The sequence below is a fragment of the Bos javanicus genome, chromosome 26 (assembly GCF_032452875.1).
Source record: "Bos javanicus breed banteng chromosome 26, ARS-OSU_banteng_1.0, whole genome shotgun sequence".
In the NCBI taxonomy this organism is placed as follows: Eukaryota; Metazoa; Chordata; class Mammalia; order Artiodactyla; family Bovidae; genus Bos; species Bos javanicus.
In genome coordinates, this window is record NC_083893.1 from 23,630,420 (window position 1) to 23,649,753 (window position 19,334).

A 19,334-nucleotide genomic window follows, 5' to 3' on the forward strand; every position below is an offset into this window, starting at 1 on the left:
TGTGCTCAACTCAGTTCTTCACCCCCTTTTTTTTTAGTTTATTTTTTTTATTTGAAGTAAAACTGATTTGCTATGTTGGTATTAGCTTCAGGTGTACAGCAAAGTGATTCAGTTATGTATATATATATTCTTTTTCAGATTCTTTTCCATTATAGATTATAAGATATTGAATATATAGTTCCCTGTGCTGTACGGTAGATCTTGTTGTTCATCCCTACTAACTCTTAAATTAAATGACATTTTTGCCAGATTGCAAATATTTTAATAAAAACTTCATAAGTTCTCAAAATATGTTGCAACTATTGGCTAATACATTAAGTATTTCAAATATATCTCAGAGACAGAATAGCAAAAACAACAATGCTGGTGTCTAAGGTCTATTTGATAATGAAAAAAGTAATAGCTCTAGCTTTTAAAGTCTTTACATAGTATATGCGTAATCATTTCAAAAGAAAACCAACATATTTTCCATTTGTCTTTAAGAATAACATTGAAATTTTTAACTGATAAAAGTTTACCTGTGGTACACAGACACAAAATTCCATCCTTGAAGAACAGCTTAATAAAGTAAAAGCCAAAAGTGCACAAATATACATATTAATGCATACTTTCATTGTATCATTTCTTACCAGGGTCTCTAATTTAGCACTTGTTCTACCTGTACAATCTAAATCTCAAGGAAATATGGTAATTTCAATATTCACAAATGTCAATGAAAGCAGCCTGGTAACAAGAGCTTCTGGCAGCTAAATATGTGACTACATCAACAAGTGTTTATTGAAAGTTCTAGTGTGTTGTATCCAAAGTAGTAGTTCTTAAGCAACCAGAAAGTGCTACTCACCAGCAAGTGTATAATCCATGTCAAACCCAAAACACTTTATTTTTTCCATGGCTAAACTCCGGTTCACAAACACCCTAAAGAAAAAAAAAAAAGAGTAAAAACTGATAATACTGTAGCCAAAAAAAAATTAAGTTCAATGGAATTATCTGGCTACCTTTCTAGATACCATTTAAATACCAATATTAAGATTCGCAGGATGGGGAATGCGGGTATACCTGTGGCGGATTCATTTCGATATTTGGCAAAACTAATACAATATTGTAAAATTTAAAAATAAAATAAAATTTAAAAAAAAAAGAAGAAAAAAAAAAGATTCGCAATATAAATTATTCAAGTCCTCCTTATACCATAGGTGGCATCAGATACTACACAAAAATTTGTGAATTTTCTTATTGTGTCTTTATTTTAACAATGCTATGTACTCAAGATTTCAGAGAATCAATTCTCCTTTTCTAAGTCTGACCCCATAAAATAGCTTATTTCTGAGATTTTATAATTCATTCACTCATTTATAATTTATTTAATGAATAGAGGTTCACTTAAAGCCCATCATATGCCATACACTAAAGACATAAATATAAACAGATTTATTCAACAAATACTTACCAAATGCCTACTACATACCAGGCACTGTGACATGGCAGAGAACAAAAGAGTACCTGCCCTAATGCTATTTACATTTTAACCGATCTCTATCCTTGAGGAATTCAGCAGTAGCAGGAGAGAGGCTTAAGCAACTAATTAAAGTGTTTCAATAAATGCTATACAATAACATGCAGGAGAGAGCACAAGTTGTTTGAGCTGATCTTAAACAATCAGTAGAAGTTTTCCAGTAGGACAAAGCAAGAAAGGCACTCCACACAGAATGAAAAAGTAAAGATAAGGTTTGCAGTGAACCAAAAAACATTTACTGGAGCTGGAACTGAGTTTTCTTTGGTTTTACTTTTCTGTTTTTGCAAATGGAAGTTCTTCAGAGAAGGGAAAGAAGCAATAAAGGTTATGAAGCTAAAAAAGGGTAGCAAGGGTCAGATTAATGAAGACTGTGTGCCACACTAGAGAGATGGGACTTTATCCTGCAGGCAAGAACAAATTATCAGATTTTGATGAAGTGCAATAAGCAGATTCAAACTCCAGAAAGATAACTACGAGACACAAGGAAAACTAAACACAACAGTGTGGAGGGTCATCATCATGACGGTGCTCTGGGCTGAGGTTCAAGCATCTCTGAAAATAAGGGTACCCCCTCAATCTGATCCCAAAGTTTGGAGGCCAAAATTACTGAATGGTTTATCCTCTTATTACCAAACCTTTTCTTTGCCTTCATCTCATAAGTAACTATGAGAAATGAGAATGCTACAAATCACCCAGGAAACTTGATAAAAATAAAGATACCTGGGCTAGGCTTCTCCCACTGACAATATAGGTCAGTAGTCTCCAAAGAGGAGTGACTGCATCTGAGAATATGAAAGACTCCCCTGGAATACAGAACAAAGGGTTACAGCTTCTACTCAAAACTATTTCATATTTTTAAAATGTCTAATTTGTGTATGTTTTCTACTACACACAAGTAATGATAGTAGTATATGTAATTTAAGCATGCATCCAGAGGGATGACTGTTTCATACTTTAACTGATGAAATACTCAAGTTTAGAAATCATTAATCTAGATAACGACTTAAAAAAAAAACTCTTCACCAACTCAAAAACTATTGTTTGAAACTTTAATAGAAAGCTTTTCCTCTCATCTCAGAATGCATGCACCAATTTTATATGCAAATAATCAAATATTTGCTTACAACATTTTAACTGGGGGACTTAATAGGTCCTTGAATTCAGAAATGTTATTCCCTAAAAAATATGAATTTATTTCTCTCATAGTGTGCTATGCACACTAGATAAGCTTTATAAAACTCTTAGTTCCTGAGAGAGATGTTATGTAAAACATTTATACTTTCTTTCCCTAAGAAAACCTGTTATTCTGGAAAAATCAACCCTTATTTTGATTGGGTTAATAATGGATGGGAGAGGAAGAGCAGTGAATCGCTGAAAGATACAGGGAACTAGAGGACAAATGACACCTACTCAAATCTTTTTTAAAATACCCCCAAACTCCAAATATATCACCATGACCCTTCTGCCACTTCATCAAATTTCACTGTATTACTACCGACTGCAGCATCTACTTTATTATCACCTTTTTCAGTTACATAAAGGCAACAAGAGAAGGTAAAGACACTGAGTAATGGTTTTAACTCTGGAAACACTGAAGCTGAGACTTTTCTTTTTTTTTTTTTTTGAACGTGCTGGTAACGTTTATTTACATTACATTCTCTCAAGAATCTGTATTTATACACACAATCCAGTGCCTTCCTGTGAGAACTTTTTAAACAAAACAAGACACAATGAATATGATAGTTGGTAGCTTAATGAGCATCTTGCTCTTGGGGGGTCTTGTCTGGGATTTCTGAGTACACTGTATCGAGAGGCTGCCAGTGGCAATTCATGAGAGATTGGAAGAGCTCTTCACTTTTCACCATAAATTCTTTGTTGAGTTCCTCAATATTCAAGTGGAGATTTGGATCTTCTAGTGAATCTTCATCTTGGTTTTCAGCTAGAGATGTGGTTTCCTTGGGTGGAAGCGAAGTCTCAGAGGGGTGTCCAGAGGTCTCACACGCAGAATAAAGGTTGGGTCCATTTCCACCCGCCCCGCGGCCAGAGCTGTAGCCAGGAGGGTAACCGCCCTGCTGTGGCTCGTACCGGCTGCCGAAGGGGTGAGCCTGGCAGGACGGGAAGTCTGGCTTCACTCTGTGCCAGTACTGTCCAACAGTGAACACAGTTTTCAAGCGACTGAGAATGAGCTGGACTTCAGTATTTCAGTGCCTGAGGAGTCCCAACATGTACAGACGCCAAAGCGCGCAGAAGGCTTTCCTTGTGCAAGGATGACTAGATCCGTCATCTTCCAAGTACTGTCTTTACCCCCTCGGGTAAAGGGTCCTTGTCCTTCTCAGGAATGTGCCACAACGTTGGCCGACGAGTCCTTCAGGGTTCGTCAAGCCATAACCAAGAAGGAAGAAAAGGTGCTGGGCGAGATTATGTGGCCCAGGTGGGAGTGCGGGAACCGGACCCCTCCGATCAAGGCGAACCCTAAAGGTCACCCCTCCTCGCCCAATTACAGAGAATGAGCGCGAGAAACGGCTTCCTGCACAAGTAGGAGACATAACTCCCTACTCGCCATCGCAGCCCGGAATCCACCGAAGCTGAGACTTTTCAAACACACTCTCAATTCAGGCTAGGGGGCCAACTGGATCAAATCCTTGATTAAAGCCCAAACAGCTGACATGCCTAAAATATTCTGTGGGAATTCAGCAGAAACAGACTGGGAAGATTTTCCTATCAAGGAGAGAGATACATGGGACCACATAATAAAAGGAACAGCTTTGATTCTTACATAAGAATGATGCAAGCTGGTTTTAGACACAGCTAGAATCATAGACAAAAAGACACTTTGCTGGTATCAGTCACTGCTAAAGGTAGAAAGAAACAGACCCAGCTAGATAATCCACCCACTTCTTTCTCATCCAGAAGAGAGATTAACCTGTATTCCTTATCACATTTTTAAGGATACAGAGATCATACTATTATCCTTAGGCATTGTCCATAGAAACTCTGGGAATGATACATATCAGAATAAAAAAATCTGTTGTTTCTGCAAAAATAATCATTGCTAAATATCCATTAAATCACACTCTTTCCTTTGACTAACTGGTCACTTTATTCAATCAACATGTTTGTCAAATGCCTATTACGAAGCAGGTACCATTTTATGACATACATCCTAGAAGCTGTCCTTTAGGGAGTAGCTAAAACTAGTAAGATTTTTTAGATGTCTAAAATTAGAAAAGATGCTTTTCTATGAAACCAAATATCCTTTATCTTTTCATTTTCATTTAAAGTAAGTACCCTCACCTACAGAAGCAACTCCTGAGCTTAAAAAAACAATCACTCCTGTCTCCCCTATAACTTATGAAACAAAAGAAAAACCTCACATATATTCTCACCGCTCCTTTTCCTTCCCTAATTTAAGCTACAACATGGCAGATGGGGGCAATAGGGAATTAAATCTAATTCATGCATGAATACCTAAAGTGCATAAGCAAAGCTGTGATGACAAAAGGGAACAGCTGCATTATAGATAACTGCAGTAGTATACATGCCATGATTTATAAAGATAATAAACATCCAAATGCTGAAAGTATGCACTGACTTCAGCTGAGAGGCAGCCTTGAGCCAGAAATACCACGTCTCCAGAGTATAGCCTTAAAGCGAAACTGATCTCCTGGCGTCAAACTAATAAATACTTTTTACTATTATTATATAAAAGAAAGTGCTAGGTGCTCTATCAATTAAAAGGCTGATTCATCGTCTCACCACACTTTTAAAACAAAAATATCATTATCTGCCTTGGGGAATCCAAAATTTTCTATTGGTCCCAGAACCTTGACTGTATCTTCATTAATGCCTGTTAACTTGTGTCACTCTTCTAAATTATTAACCAGTGGAACATACTCCACATCTCTATCTTCAAGAGCCTGCATATATTTGTGAAATTTTCCAAAGCTTACTTTAAATAAAGCACAAAGCTGCCACCCTAGAAAGCATGACTGAACTAAGCACCAACATTAAAATGTAATTATCAGCCCAAAATTCCTATTCCTATGTACTAAGTCATTTGCAAGATATAGATTTGAGCATTAAAACAACAGGCACAATCTTCAGCAGAAAGACCCAGAAACACTATAAAACTGAGCACAGACGTCAACACAAAGACAAATGTAACAGCTTTTACTATCGTACGGCACTGCAGTAAGGCATAAAACTTGAAGAAATGCTATCCAAATAAATACAGACGTTAAACAAAAGAAATAAGACTATTAATGTGCTTTAAGAACAGGAATCTAGTATTCTCACACTAAAGGAACATGAACATGCAATTTACTAAATTTGGAATTTTGTAAATAGCAAACTCTTAATGGTTTTGCGATTTAACTTGTAATTCAAAGCAGCGTTACCTCATCTGTCACTGGTTGCCGTTCTGCAAAGTGTGAAACTATTTGAGTCAACTAGTTCTTGAAGTCACATAACAGAATTCTTCTTCAAATCCCTAGTATAATTTTTGTGTGTGTGACTTTAACCTTACTTCAAAAAGACCGTTTTAGTCGGAACCAGGCCCCTCCACAGTATGTCTCTTCTGAGACAGTGCTGGAGAAAACACCTCTGTGTCTAATTTAACTTGTCATTGGATATCACTGTTGCTCCACATGAATCCATTTGGAATAGAATTTCTCTGGCACTGGTGAACTTTATCCCTAGCTCCTCCTCCTGCCCAGCAGTCACAATTTCCTGGCCAAAGGCCCAACAAGAGTTACTGCAACAAAAAATGAGACTAAGGATACAAGCAAAAAATCTCAGGCATGTTTTGGTTATGGGTTTGTGTAATTATATACTCAAAGTTTGTTACAGTTACAAGTGCCTGTTGGAGAGTGCAAATTTAGATTATCAACCAAATGATGTATGTGAGTGTCTGTTAATTAACAGAAAAATGCTATGGTGAATTTTTGTTGAAAACCTAATTTGTATCTCTTTCCCCAAACTAGTCTCTATTTCCGCCAGGGCACTCTCATTTTCCCCTTAAGTCGAAAACCTAGTTATTAAAATCTTTTGATTCTTTCCTCTCCCTCAAATCCACAACATCTCACTTGCCTTCATTTAAATTTCCAAATGTCTCTAATCCAGATCTTCCATTCCATTCAAACTGCTAACAACCTGTCCAGGTCCCTCATTAACTCTCCAGCAATCATCTCTCAATGGCTCTGCCTGCGCACTAATGCCAAATTAACTGCTTTGAAGTGGTGCCACTCAGAAGTGGGGTCCACAGGCCAATGCGGATTTGTGAAGTGCTGTTACTGATTTAAGAGACTGCAAGTATTTAGAAACTTTTATAACCATTTGTCAGAAAAGTTTTGTTTGTTGAACATAATAACAAAAAAGATATACTTCCATTTTATGTCTCTTCATTTTTCAAGTAATTCATTTTTATTCTAAGTATCAATTTCTAACAGAAGAGAAGTCTTTTAGAAGAAAATGGTTCTCCAACATAGATGAGAAGCACTGTCCTAAGGCCCAGCTCTAACATGTTGCTCTCCCTCTTAATAACCTTTAGACATTCCTCACTACCTACTACCAAATACATTACAATTTTTTAAAAAATCTTCGAGGAGTTCAACGCTTTCATTATCTTTCCAAAATCAGTTTTCTCTCACGTCACTCCACATCACACACCTTTAGCTCTAGTAATTAAAATGAACTACTTGTTATTTCCTAAAAGTTCTCTGAAGCTTTGTTTACACTGTGCTCCATCCATGAAACGTCCTTCCTAGTTATCTCTACCTTATTTTTCAAGACCCAGAAATTTCTTTAAGAAACTCTTCTGGCCATGCCAGAGAACTTCTGTAACAATGATGCCCTTGGGTCTCAGATTACTTTTTTAAATTAAAGACATTGTCACCCTGCTTATTTAACTTATATGCAGAGTACATCATGAGAAACGCTGGGCTGGATGAAGCACAAGCTGGAATCAAGATTGCCAGGAGAACTATCAGTAACCTCAGATATGCAGATGATACCACCCTTATGGCAGAAAGTGAAGAGGAACTAAAGACCCTCTTGATGAAAGTGAAAGTCGAGAGTGAAAAAGTTGGCTTAAAGCTCAACATTCAGAAAACTAAGATCATGGCATCCGGTCCCACCACTTCACGGGAAATAGATGGGGAAACAGTGGAAACAGTGTCAGACTTTATTTTTTTGGGCTCCAAAATCACTGCAGATGGTGATTGCAGCCATGAAATGAAAAGACGCTTACTCCTTAGAAGGAAAGTTATGACCAACCTAGACAGCATATTCAAAAGCAGAGACATTACTTTGCTAACAAAGGTCTGTCTAGTCAAGGCTATGATTTTTCCAGTGGTCAAGTATGGATGTGAGAGTTGGACTGCGAAGAAAGCTGAGCGCTGAAGAATTGATGCTTTTGAACTGTGGTGTTGGAGAAGACTCTTGAGAGTCCCTTGGACTGCAAGGAGATCCGACCAGTCCATTCTAAAGGAGATCAGCCCTGGGATTTCTTTGGAGGGAATGATGCTAAAGCTGAAACTCCAATACTTTGGCCACCTTATACGAAGAGTTAACTCATTGGAAAAGACTCTGATGCTGGGAAGGATTGGGGGCAGGAGAAGAAGGGGACAACACAGGATGAGATGGTTGGATGGCATCACTGACTCGATGGATGTGAGTTTGAGTGAACTCCGGGTGTTGGTGATGGACAGGGAGGCCTGGCGCGCTGCAACTCATGGGGTCGCAAAGAGTCAGACACGACTGAGAGATTGAGTTGAACTGAACTGAAAGATATTTCACCAGCAACTAAAGTTCTATAATGTGATACATGTGAGCAGTTCTGGCACTTATGTATATTTTATCATAAACTGTTTAATTCCCTTATTCTTTACTGGATTATAATCTTGGAGACAAGGATTTATTGCCTTCCCAACGATAGCATAGGGCCTAGTAACAACTAGACACAATATTCAACTGAATTAAAAATTAAACTAAAAAAAATTTAAACTAAAAACTTAATAGTAATTAGTGACTGCTGGAGCTGTGGAGAAGAAGGAATGGGCAATTTGCTTTGGGGGATAAAAAAAATATTCTGAAATTAGTGCTGTTGTTTACACACCTCTCGAGAGGTAACCTCTTAAAACCACTGAACTGTACTCTTTAAAGGGTGAAATGAATGGTATGTGAACTAGATCTCAATAATGCTGTTATTTAAAAAACATAATGACAACACCTTAGTCTGCCTTTATGCTCCCATTCTTCAGTAAAAGAATGCTGCTGCTGCTGCTAAGTTGCATCAGTTGTGTCCGACTCTGTGTGACCCCATAGATGGCAGCCCACCAGGCTCCCTCGTCCCTGGGATTCTCCAGGCAAGAACACTGGAGTGGGTTGCATTTCCTTCTCCAATGCATGAAAGTGAAAAGTGAAAGTGAAGTCGCTCAGTCGTGTCCGACTCTTCGAGACCCCGTGGACTGCAGCCTACCAGGCTCCTCCATCCATGGGATTTTCCAGGCAAGAGTACTAGTGATCTTAAAAAAAAAAAAATCTAATTTATGAAAATGGATCCTTAAAAACTGGAAGTTTAAATACCTCAAATATACAGACACAACAAGAAATTGTGGCCTAGATTATAAAAGTAAAGTCACTGAAGCATCAGTTTTTTCATAAATGTCCAGCCAACAGTTTCTTACTAATTTGTCTGAATATTTTCTCTGAGGAACACCCTCAGGAAGGATACATTATCAGATTATGCCATGAGAACAGCACCCTGTGCTTCAAAAGTCTGAATAAGCATGCTATCATTCCTAAAATAATACATGAATTATCATAATTTTTCTTATTCAAATACTCAATATAAAAAAGTCCCAGTGAAGAGAATGTGGAGGGAACAAAATTAAAGATGGTTAAAACTGAAGATGCATCAACTGTAGAACTCACCCATATCACATGCCACTAAAAAAGGGCCAGGAGGGGTGCCCAAGAAAAGTCAGAGTCTTGTAAAGCTAGGATTATCAAAGGACTATATCCATAGCACAAGGAAAAGGGAGAACTAAATCTGCAATATAGAAGAAACACACAAGGACATTTGTGCATCTTGACCCTGACACCAAGTCCAAGAAACGGGAAAAAACTCCCCCTGAGAATTTGAACAATAAATCTGGTAGGTTTGTGGTTTAAATTTACCCTACTAGCATGGTTGATGTTGCCCCTACGTGACTGACAGAAATGAAATTCTCTCTAGAAGATCTCAACTTAATTCTAAGTTGAATTAAGTGGTATATTACTAGATGTAGCCCAAATTCAGAGATGTCTAAATGTGAAAAAAATGTATATCTTAAAAAGTGATAAACAAAGACTAATAAGAGTAGTGATTATGCTATCTTTCCCCAAAGATTTCAAAACATACTTTAAGGAGAAGCTCTTTAAAAGACATTAAAATTCCCTTCACTTTCAACCTCAAATGAAGAAACTGCAGTAATGAGAGCAGAATGGTGGGGAATAAGAAAGAGGACTAATGAAGAATACATAAATTAAGGGAGAAACCGGGAACAATGGCAGTACTTCTGAAAATTACTGTTCAAAAATCTCAGTCTAATTAAAAACACGTTTTTTCCAATCTTTTTTTCCTACTTTCCCCTAAATTATTTGCTTTTTCTCCCCAATTTTTAAAAGTAAAAACCAATGTATAGAAGATAATTTATAAAATACATCAAAATATTAAGGTTGAATTCTGTGGAATAAAAATTAGAGAAGAAAATATTTACCCATGTTATCATTAGGCCAAATTAACAAGTGTGCTGTTTGTGCCCATAATGGAAAACAGAGGTCAAAATCTAGAACTTAAAATAAAAGCAAATGACAAAACTGATTTTGGCTTCTCACCTAAAAGACAGCAGGCTCTGGTAATAAAAGGCATTCTGAACAGCTCCAGAAGACGAGGGATCGATCATTACAATGAAAGAAGAATGTATTTTTTTTCCCCCTTGCACTACACATCCTAGAGTACCTATATTTTTCCAAATATATTCCTTTGACTATGCTATGCTTTGACAATAATCATTTTATTTATAAGATTTTAAATAAGCAAGTTGAGTTTCTCAAGTCTCATTCCCCCTCCAACTTCACTGAGGTATAATTTACCTCAAGTGAAATTCACCCATTTTAAGTGTGAAGATTGGTGAGTTTTGGCAATTGTATACACCCATGTAATAACTACCACAATCAACCCAAAATGTTCCTTCATGTCCTTCTGCAATACTCTCCCAAACCCATGGCCACAAAACACCACTGATCTATGCTGTTTTCCACTAGTTTTCATGTAGATGGAATCAAACACCATGTAGTCTATGTCTGGTTATTTTTCTTAACACAATAGTTCTGAGACTCATTCATGTTATTACATGTATCAAAAATTAGTTCCTTTATTCCCAAGTAGTATTCCATTGTATGGATATACCACAATTTATTTACCTATTCAATTATGGATACTTTGAGTTGTTCCCAGTTTTTGGCTATCACAAATAATGATGCTATGAACACTCACACACAAATCTGTATGGACATAATGCTTTCATTTCTCTTGGAGTAAATACCCAGAAGTGGAAATATTAGTCCATTTAATAAGTGTATGTTTAACTTTAAAAGACACTGCCAAAATGTTTTTATTTTGCATTTTCATCAACAATGCATGAGAGTTCCATTCGCTCCACATTGTCAGTGTTTAGTCATTCTAGTGGGTCTGCAGTGATACACTACTGTGGTTTTAATTTGTATTTCCCTAATGGCGCTAGTGGTAAAGAAACTGCCTGACAATGCAGGAGACAAGAGATACAGATTCGATCCCTAGGTCAGGAAGATCCCCTGGAGGATGGCATAGCAACCCACTCCAGCATTCCTGTCTGGAGAAGCCCATGGATAGAGGAGCCTAGCAGGCTACAGTCCATATGGTGGCAAAGAGTCAGATACAACTGAAGTGACTGAGCACGCAATGACTAATGATGCAGAGCATCTTTTCAAATGTTTACTGGCCATGTTTTTTTGTGTGAAGAATCATTTATAAACTGGGTTATTTGTCTGTGTTACAAGAATTCTTCAGGTATTTTGGATATAAGTTCTTTATCAGATATATATATATTGAGAATATTTTCTCCCAGTCTATGGCTTACCTTTTTATTTTCTTAATGTTGTCTTTTTAAAAGCAGAGGGTTTTTTTTTTTTTTTTGATGAAGCCCAATTTATCAATTTTATCTTCCATGTTTTTTTTTATGTATTTAAAGAGAAATCTTTACCTAATTCAAAGTCACAATCATTTTCACCTACACTTTGCTTTAAACTTTTATATTTAAGTCTATGATCATTTCTGTGTTTTCTTAAATATGTATACGATTGAGGCAAGGGTTGAGGTTCACTTTTTTTCTTTATGAATGTTTAGTTGTTTCAGCACATCTGTTACATAGACTAACCACTGACTTAGCATGGCGTCATTACTGAAAATCAACTGCCTGTATGTGCGGGTCTACAAACTTCCTATTAGGTTTCATGATCTCTCTATAGATCTATCCTTACACTGATAACACTGTCTCGACTACTATAGGTTTACATAAGGCTCAAGTATAATTTTTGATGATTTAACTCTACTAATAATCCTTTTCTATTACTTACTTGGGAAATATTTCATAGATATAAAAATAATCACATATACCAACATTCTGAGTATAAGAATCATTTCATCCCAAAGTAGAAACTTTATCCATTTATTTCTAAAGATAGCAAAGGAGAATAAAAGCTAACTGATTTCATTTATAGTCTCCATGCAATTCAAATGCACTTGTTCATTACCCATTCAGAAAGTACAAGAATTGCTTCATGGATCCCTAGAAATAACCTAAAAGAATACTCCAGGCTTTACAGTGTCCTCTGACTTACACAGATCTTTTTTTAAACAACCAATTCTAACATATGTTTTACCTCCCCCCTCTATATGGGGGGCGGGAGGAGGTACTAATTACTTCCCAAGAACTTTGACTGCATCTAGAAATATAGTTCTTCTTAGATCTATAAACCAGCTTTATAAATAACCACTGTACAAGCCTGACAAATATTACCAGCATCCATGATAATATGTATCATAAAAATTGTTTAATAAAAACTGCAAGCTTAGAGCTAGAGCTAGAAGGAAAGAAAATACATAAACCTGAAGAGGCAGTCCTCTTATAATTTTCACATTTAAAGAAACCTCAAAATTCCAGTGATGTCATGAGAGGTCTAAAAATAATGCAGAATTATTTACACCCATGGCTGCTCTTTTTAACTAATAATGAGGCTTTATAAAATAGCAGTAAAATGGGCCAATTTTATTTTGCTCATAATCAATACATGACCAGATTAAAATAAATTATAAACACAAGACTCTGAAACTACTTCAAAATTTCTACTAGAAAAAAATTAAGAACTTCAAAAAAATCAAAATTTAAATTGCACTGTATTTTTAAAGGTTTTTTTTTTTTTTGAGGGAATCTGTGTCCTATTTGATCAAAGGGGATGTTTCTCTGGAATTAACCAGGTCAAGTTATGCTTGAAGGTTAGAAATGAGATTGTTAACAGGATGTAGCTATTAACTTGCACGTCACCTATGATAGTGATCATAAAAAGAATACCAATAATAATTCAAATTCTGAAACATAAGAGAAAAAACTATAAAGACAATTAAAAAACCCTACAGAACTATTTTATATCGCAAAATAAAGAGGAACGGGGCATTCCACTTGAAATTATTTTTGTCTACAAGTGACCAGAAAGAAACAAAATCACAGGTTGCTTTTCAATCTTTCACACCATTTTCTAAAGGTACAAATTATTTTCAAATTCACTTGAATTTTTAAATTTCACTCATTTCTATGTAAAACTCTTTGGTAAGACACTACAGTTTGCTTCCAATCTTCATAAACACTTTCTACTGAAAAACAAATGAGAGTTTACCACAAGGTAAACGGTGCTTATCTCTCACTGAATTTCTATGACGATTATCCACCCTCAATGCAGTCCTTCCAAATAGCAACTGTAACTTTACAGCAGATTACATGTGAAACACTAGCAATGTAAACTTTCGGCTGAATTTCTTTCAATCTCTCCCCTATCTCCACTCAGACTGGTAGCACTGCTTATTAATCTTCCAATTTACTCAGATGACTAGAACATCTCTTTGCTGAGAAAAATGAGGGGAAAAGAATAATAAACTCACTTACCCTTCCTTAGACATTCTCAAAGATCTACTTCCTCTGGAAGAGAATACAGGATCAACAAACAAGCTTCACTGATCTCTTGAGAACTGTAGCTCATTTGTTAAAGCACAGAGAACTCAGGCCCTGAGAGGCCCAACAAATTCGGGCAAGATGCCGAACCCTAAGCAGGCAATATCTCAGAGACCAATATCCTCAGCTTTAAATACTTAAAAACCAAAGAATAATAAGAAAAAATTGAAGAGCAGGAAAAATAACTGATGGTCTGAACTGTGTAAGACTGGCCAGTGTAGGAAGGAGACTATCCAAATGGCAAGTTCCCATAGGAGACAGGAATCGTTACTGGCAAACACTCAGAAAAAGCAAATTTACCCCCTAATGAGGCCCGCCAACAGTACGCAAACAATGTGAGTTTCACAGAATGGAGAGGCCCTAGTCAGTTCAAATCATTTAGTTTACTCTCGGAGGAAAAAAAAAAAAACACCATAATACACAGAAGTATGTTTTAATTATCAGTTTAGTTATTTCCTCCCTTAGAAAATGAACAATGCGAACTACAAGAAAAATAATAATTTATGTGCCGATCATATTACAGGAGTAACCTAAAGTATTTCCACACTGTGGTCTCTTTTCTGATCATTCACTACTTTTAAGGAAAACATCTGTGTTCACAAATATTTTACTCATATGCCTGAAAATGTCAGCCCATGTGAAAAGAAATTTACAGATCTTTGGCACGTGGAGGATACACCCAGAACATTCTAAAAGTTAATTCCAAATTTCAGAGCAAGCTGCAGTTTGAAAGAAAAACATTTGCAACATTCCTGCCTCCTGACCAATATAATGCATAGGGATTATGCAACAGGGGAAGAAATAAACAAGTGTGCTAAAGTCTAAGAACATTGATAAGGCAAATAAATCCTCCTACTGATGGTTTGATTTAAAAATAAAATATACATACCTTAAAGAAACACTAGTTGGATTTAAATTTTTAAAAACTTTATCTTTAAACAGTATCTATCTTACCATAAAGATTTCTATTAGTTACTATAAAATGTCTAAACAGTCACCAAGTAACTAAAATCACTACCAAATACTACAAATTCAAACTAAAATTATTTTCAGTTTATTTAGAAAAGCAGTATGGTCAAAAAGAATGAGCACCAGAGCAACTAGGTTTAAATTCAGCTTTCTGGCTGAATAAGTTAATTAACCTAAGCCTGAGATTTTTCATCTATAGAAGACAGATAACATCTGTCTGTCATTTGTAAGCACTCAAAGAACTATTGGAACTGGGGGGTAACAGGGAAAACATTATCTCACCAAAATATCTCTTGGGAGATACACTGTAAAAATCCAATTCTCAAATTATACATGAATATGAAGGACTTTCACTATCCTCAAACCAAATTCCATAAATACAAGAATACAAACTGAATATGGAAAAATGATCTAATCCCTAAGACTGCCAACTTCCCATGGCTTCCCTGGATTTCCAGTTGTGGCATCACAGCTCAGTGTGGTGGAAATAAATGTAATTACTATTTTAAGACTTTCTACTTGTAAAGAGAAAGGAAAACAAAAATCTCACTGGAACAGAAGGTAAACACACTTATACGAGTTTCCCGTGCAAAAGAAACTGCATTGACCAGCTATTTCAAACTCAGTTCATATATTTAAGAAATGTTTACTAAATGTCTACCTGCCAGTACCTAGTACCAGTAATACAAAGACAAACGTGACAGCTCTTGATTTTAAGGAGTCTCTAGTGGAGGAGGGCCATCAAAAACACTGAACAGTTTTATGTGATTGTAGTATTAGACAAATGCTTAACAGAGAGCTGCAGCTCTCTGTCTTACTGAAAGACAAGATGCCCAAATTGTTGTTGTTAAACTGACACTATGCTAAGCACTTTTACAGGTATTATCTCATTTAATCTCAATAACTCTATGAGGTAGAAATGATTCATATTTCATAGATGACAGAACAAAGTTTACAGCAGTTAAATACTGTGATTCTAAAGAAATTAAAATGAAATAATCCAAAATACTAACCCAAGGTCCAGGTTCCTAACCACCACACTAAAAAGGATTAGCAAGTGTTAATCAGATTAAGAGGAAAAGAGGGGTGGAGAACATTCCAACAGAAGAGAAATTATGAATGAAAAGCCGAGTGACACAGATACTATGGTGTGTGGAAAAAAAATTAGATGCAATCCAGCATTGACAGAATACAAGCATTTGAGGAAGGGAGCTGCTCACGATGAAAGTGGAAAGCAAAAGATCCAGTCCCCACAGGGTCTTAAATGCTATGTTAATGGGTTTAGGATTTATCCTATAGCATTCTTGATATGATGCCACTCAAGGTCTTAAGCTGGGTGATAAACATGATTTACAAAACAGATCTGAAGATGACAAGGCTAAAAACAGGCAGACATAAGCGGGCTTATAGTTACTTTTGCAATGCAGGACAGTGATGACCAGAGCCTGGACTAGCACCATCAGGAATGAAAAGAACAGGCCAGAATCTAGAAAGATTAGGAGGCTGTATTAAAATGCACACATGCTCACGTGTGTAAATGCACTGAAAGAGGACTAGAAGAATGCTCTCCAAACTGACAGTGTTTACCTATGACAAAGAGGAGTGGGAGTGAAAATGTAAATGAAGGGGAATTTTCATACTTTACTGTATATATTTCTGAATTCCTGAATATTGCACAATAAGAATTTAATTATGTATTACCTAAATAATTTCAAGCACTTTTAAAAAATAATTACAAGATTAAAATTTGCAATTGATAACTGTATTACTCTCTATTTCTTGGATTTATGGTAGTCACACACACAGATGGGCTGAATTCCTAATGAGAATAGTAACAATTACAATTATTTTTAAAAAGCTTTGAAAAGGGAAGTAGTTGGAAACAGAGATAGGAATGTACTTCAGATCGTTTTGATTCTTAAACCAAAATTCATTAAGATTTAAATGTTTGAGGGACTTTCCAGGTGGTACAGTGGATAAGAATCCGCCTGCCAACGAGGGGGACATGGGTTTGATCCCTGGTCCAGGAAGATTCCACATGCTGTGGGGCAATTAAGCCTGTGTGCCACAACTCCTGAGCCCATGCTCCTCAACAAGAGCAGCCACTGTAACGAGGAGCCCATGCACTGCAACCACAGAAAGCCCCTTGCACAGCAATGAAGATGCAGCACAACCAAAAATAAAATTATTTTTTAAAAACCTAAGAAAGGGACTTCTTTTATTAAAAAAATATTTAAATGCTTAATATATAACTGGAAATCATAAAAAGAAAGTTAACAGTATATTTGAAAAAAGATTCCAAAATGAAATGCTGAAGAAACTAAAAATTAATTAAAATAAAAAATGTAATGAACAGATTCAGGTCAGACCCAACCAAAAACAGAATTAGTGAACTGGAAGGTAGGTCAGGAAAAACATTCCAGAATGTAACACAGAGACAAAAAAGGATGAAAAATACAAAAGAATGGAAATAGTACTGCCATATGACCCAGCAATTCCACTGCTGGGCATACATACACACTGAGGAAACCAGAATTGAAAGAGACACGTGTACCCCAATGTTCATCGCAGCACTGTTTATAATAGCCAGGACATGGAAGCAACCTAGATGTCCATCAGCAGATGAATGGATAAGAAAGCTGTGGTACATATACACAATGGAGTATTACTCAGCTATTAAAAAGAATACATTTGAATCAGTTCTAATGAGGTGGATGAAACTGGAGCCTATTATACAGAGTGAAGTAAGCCAGAAAGAAAAACACCAATACAGTATACTAACACATATATATGGAATTTCGAAAGATGGTAACGACAACCCTGTATGCAAGACAGCAAAAGAGACACAAATGTATAGAACAGTCTTTTGGACTCTGTGGGAGAGGGAGGGGGGATGATTTGGGAGAATGACATTAAAACATGTATAATATCATATAAGAAACAAATCGCCAGTCCAGGTTCAATGCAGGATACAGGAGGCCTGGGGCTGGTGCACTGGGATGACCTGGAGGGATGGTATGGGGAGGGAGGGGGGTTCAGGATGGGAACATGTGTACACCCGTGGCGGATGCATGTTGATGTATGGCAAAACCAATACAATATTGTAAAGTAAAAAAATAATATTAAAAAAATTTTAAAAAGAGAAAGTTTCACAGAAACTTGACATTTCAAGAGTATGAAAAACATCTATTTGGGATTAATGCAGTTGTTAAATGAGGAAAAAAGACTGTTCATAAATCCATTTTTACTCAGCCTTTGCTTCAAAGTGTTAAGACTATTCTTTATTCTTTGACTTTTAAGTGACTTATAAGTCAAATTGATTTATGAAACTTAAAAACACATCTATACATCTTATAACTACAGCTTAGGAGAGGAAAAGTCTATAACTGAACTCTCAATCACATGAATAAATCCATAATCAAAAGAAAAAAAAAAAGAAAGGATATGAGAAGGGAGGAAAACAGTGCCAAAGTCTAACATACACTTATCAGAGTTCTTTCTCCAAAGAGAACAGAGCAAGGACAACCCATGAAAAGATAACAGCTGAAAATTTATAAACCATAAAGGCATGCATAGAATTAAGAACTCCAATGATTCCCAAGTATGATAAATAAAAAGAAATCCAAAGTTTATTACCTACCAATTTGGGAGGAACATTAGTGGGAGTGACATTTTTGACAGTCTTTTTGCATAGTTTTGATTTTTGAAACCATGTTACTATTATATATAATATAGTTGACCCTTGAACAAGGAGAGGGTTGGGGCACCAAACCCCACACAACTGAAAATCCACATGTAACTCTACAGTCAACCCTCTATTTCCTTGGTTCTGAAAACCAGGAATAGAAAGGAATCTCAAACTAAGATCAGAAAGGAACAGCCTCAAACTGATAAAGGGCAGCTGTGAAAAACCTACAGCTACCATCATACTTAATCATTAAAGACTGCAACCTTTCTTCCTAATTTAACAACTGGAAGAGTATTGGAAACAGAACTCTTTTTCAGCAAACAGAACTAAGACAACTGGATATTCACATGCAAAAGAAGGAATTTAAACCCTCACCTTGCACCATATACAAAGTTAACTCAAAATGTATGTAAAACCTAAACATAAAATTATATAACTCTCAGAAGAAAATACAGGTATAAATCTTTGTCCGTAGATTAGCAATTTCTTAAACATGAAAACAAAAGCATGAGAAACAGAAATCATATACAGATTGAACTTCATCGGTAAAAACATTTGTCCTTCAAACGACACTACCAAGAAAGTGAAAAGACAACTCACGGCATGAGAAAAAATATCTGAATATCATATATCAGACAAAGGTTTAGTACCTAGAAAAATGAATAACTTATACAAGTCAACAATAAAAAGACAAACTCAGTTAAGAAATGGGCAAAGGATCTGAAGAGATATTTCCTGAAAGAAGTTATATAAATGGTCAATAAGAACATAAAAGATGCTTAACGCTATTAATCATAAGAGAAATGCATATCAAAACCACGATACCACCACATAAACACTAGGATGGATACAGTAATTT

The 19,334-nt window shown here is 36.1% G+C and overlaps 2 protein-coding genes across 9 annotated transcripts in view; both read right to left on the minus strand.

The window, feature by feature from the left end:
• NT5C2 (5'-nucleotidase, cytosolic II) overlaps nt 1-19,334 on the minus strand; it is a 149,336-nt gene that overhangs the window by 44,426 nt on the left and 85,576 nt on the right. For 5 of the 8 annotated variants that reach the window (XM_061403319.1, XM_061403318.1, XM_061403316.1 and 2 more), the window contains one exon: nt 842-915. In XM_061403319.1, coding sequence (XP_061259303.1) covers nt 842-915 — 74 coding nt within the window. Of the gene's footprint in view, nt 1-841; nt 916-5,910; nt 6,077-13,752; nt 13,831-19,334 lie in introns of those variants that run through there. The other 3 variants (XM_061403320.1, XM_061403321.1, XM_061403323.1) reach the window with 3 other exon arrangements.
• Nucleotides 925-3,714, minus strand: C26H6orf52 (chromosome 26 C6orf52 homolog; the record flags this gene model as incomplete). Its single annotated transcript, XM_061402629.1, has 1 exon — nt 925-3,714. A coding segment is annotated over one exon (450 nt), but the record flags the coding sequence as incomplete, so codon positions are not given.